At 49.3% G+C, this 1,116-nt stretch overlaps 1 protein-coding gene and 1 long non-coding RNA gene across 2 annotated transcripts in view; one reads left to right on the top strand and one right to left on the bottom strand.

The window, feature by feature from the left end:
* The window catches only part of cables2b (Cdk5 and Abl enzyme substrate 2b), a gene marked incomplete in the record, with an annotated part of 41,020 nt that overhangs the window by 31,746 nt on the left and 8,158 nt on the right, over positions 1 to 1,116 (top strand). The window contains 2 exon segments of the mRNA XM_032521305.1: positions 226 to 334; positions 573 to 741. Of these exon segments, the coding sequence (XP_032377196.1) occupies positions 226 to 334; positions 573 to 741 (278 nt within the window).
* Positions 1 to 1,116, bottom strand: part of LOC116692786 (uncharacterized) — a 23,539-nt gene that overhangs the window by 19,909 nt on the left and 2,514 nt on the right. The gene's annotated exons all lie outside the window — the stretch shown is intronic.

Genomic DNA, 1,116 nt, shown 5'->3' with positions numbered 1-1,116 from the left:
ATTTACCCTGCAGAGATCTGAGGACCAGGTCACCATAGTCTTCTGAAATCCTCCAATCGGACGTTACATCGCCAAGACAAAGGAAGAGGAAGGTAACGGACATCTGGCTGAAATGAGAGACATCCAGCAAAACCTTTGGCGGCACCTGAACAATCCTGGAAATTAAACATCATTGATATAGACCACCTTAACCTTAGTACTCTCCCTCCCTTCTTTTCTCTCCAGTGACCCCACATTAAACCACCCGAGGAGGAGGCATTCGTCTGGTAACATCTCCACCACCCTGGAGATGCTGCCGGGGCTGGAGGGCTTCCAACTGGACACCTACGGCAGGGTAGACACACACAACCACACTCACATGCAAACATTCACACACACACAGGTAGTTGTTTCCAATGATCAGGGAGTTTCATGTGTTCAGATAAGGTCGAAACGCTGGCAGTGTTACGGACATTACATTTCTTCACTTCAGTATTTTTAATTAGTCCTGCACCTGCCAGAAGGTGGGATGTGCACACAGTTTATTTTAAAATTATTCAGATCCTATTAACCCCTCTCTCTCTCTGTCTCAGTCGGTGTCGTACGCCCAGTTCCTGTACCCCACTAACGCCCTGGTGAGGCACAAGCCGTCGTCGGCCAGTGACCTGACGCTGCAGATCCCCGTGTCCAGGATCGCTCACAGCATGGCGGCCAGGAGCTGCCCACCCAGCAGACTGAACAGCACCGTGGGACTGGACCTGGGTAATACACACACACACACAAACATACACACACACATTTCATAGCACTGGTGAACCTTGCCATAACCTCAAACTTTGGATTATAGTGTTTGACCAAGTCAAATCTAGGGTTGATAGTGTCCCTGTATTTAGACTAAGAGGGAGAACAGTGATACAGGAAGTAAAGACAGAGTGGTGTGTACTAGAGGGTGACACAGGAATCAATTATCGCTCCCATCCTATCCCGAGCCCAAGAAAATACTCCCGCCATGTCCTGATCACGTGACTGCACCCCCAAAAAAATTCCTGTCCTGCGAGATCCCGAGAGAAAGACTACCTGATCCCGTCCCACTCCCGTTTATGTTGTCTAAGTAAGCAAGTCAGCAGACTCTGTCCC

The sequence above is a fragment of the Etheostoma spectabile genome, chromosome 7 (assembly GCF_008692095.1).
Source record: "Etheostoma spectabile isolate EspeVRDwgs_2016 chromosome 7, UIUC_Espe_1.0, whole genome shotgun sequence".
In the NCBI taxonomy this organism is placed as follows: Eukaryota; Metazoa; Chordata; class Actinopteri; order Perciformes; family Percidae; genus Etheostoma; species Etheostoma spectabile.
Note: the sequence above shows the minus strand (reverse complement) of the source record. Positions and strands in the feature narration are given on the sequence as shown.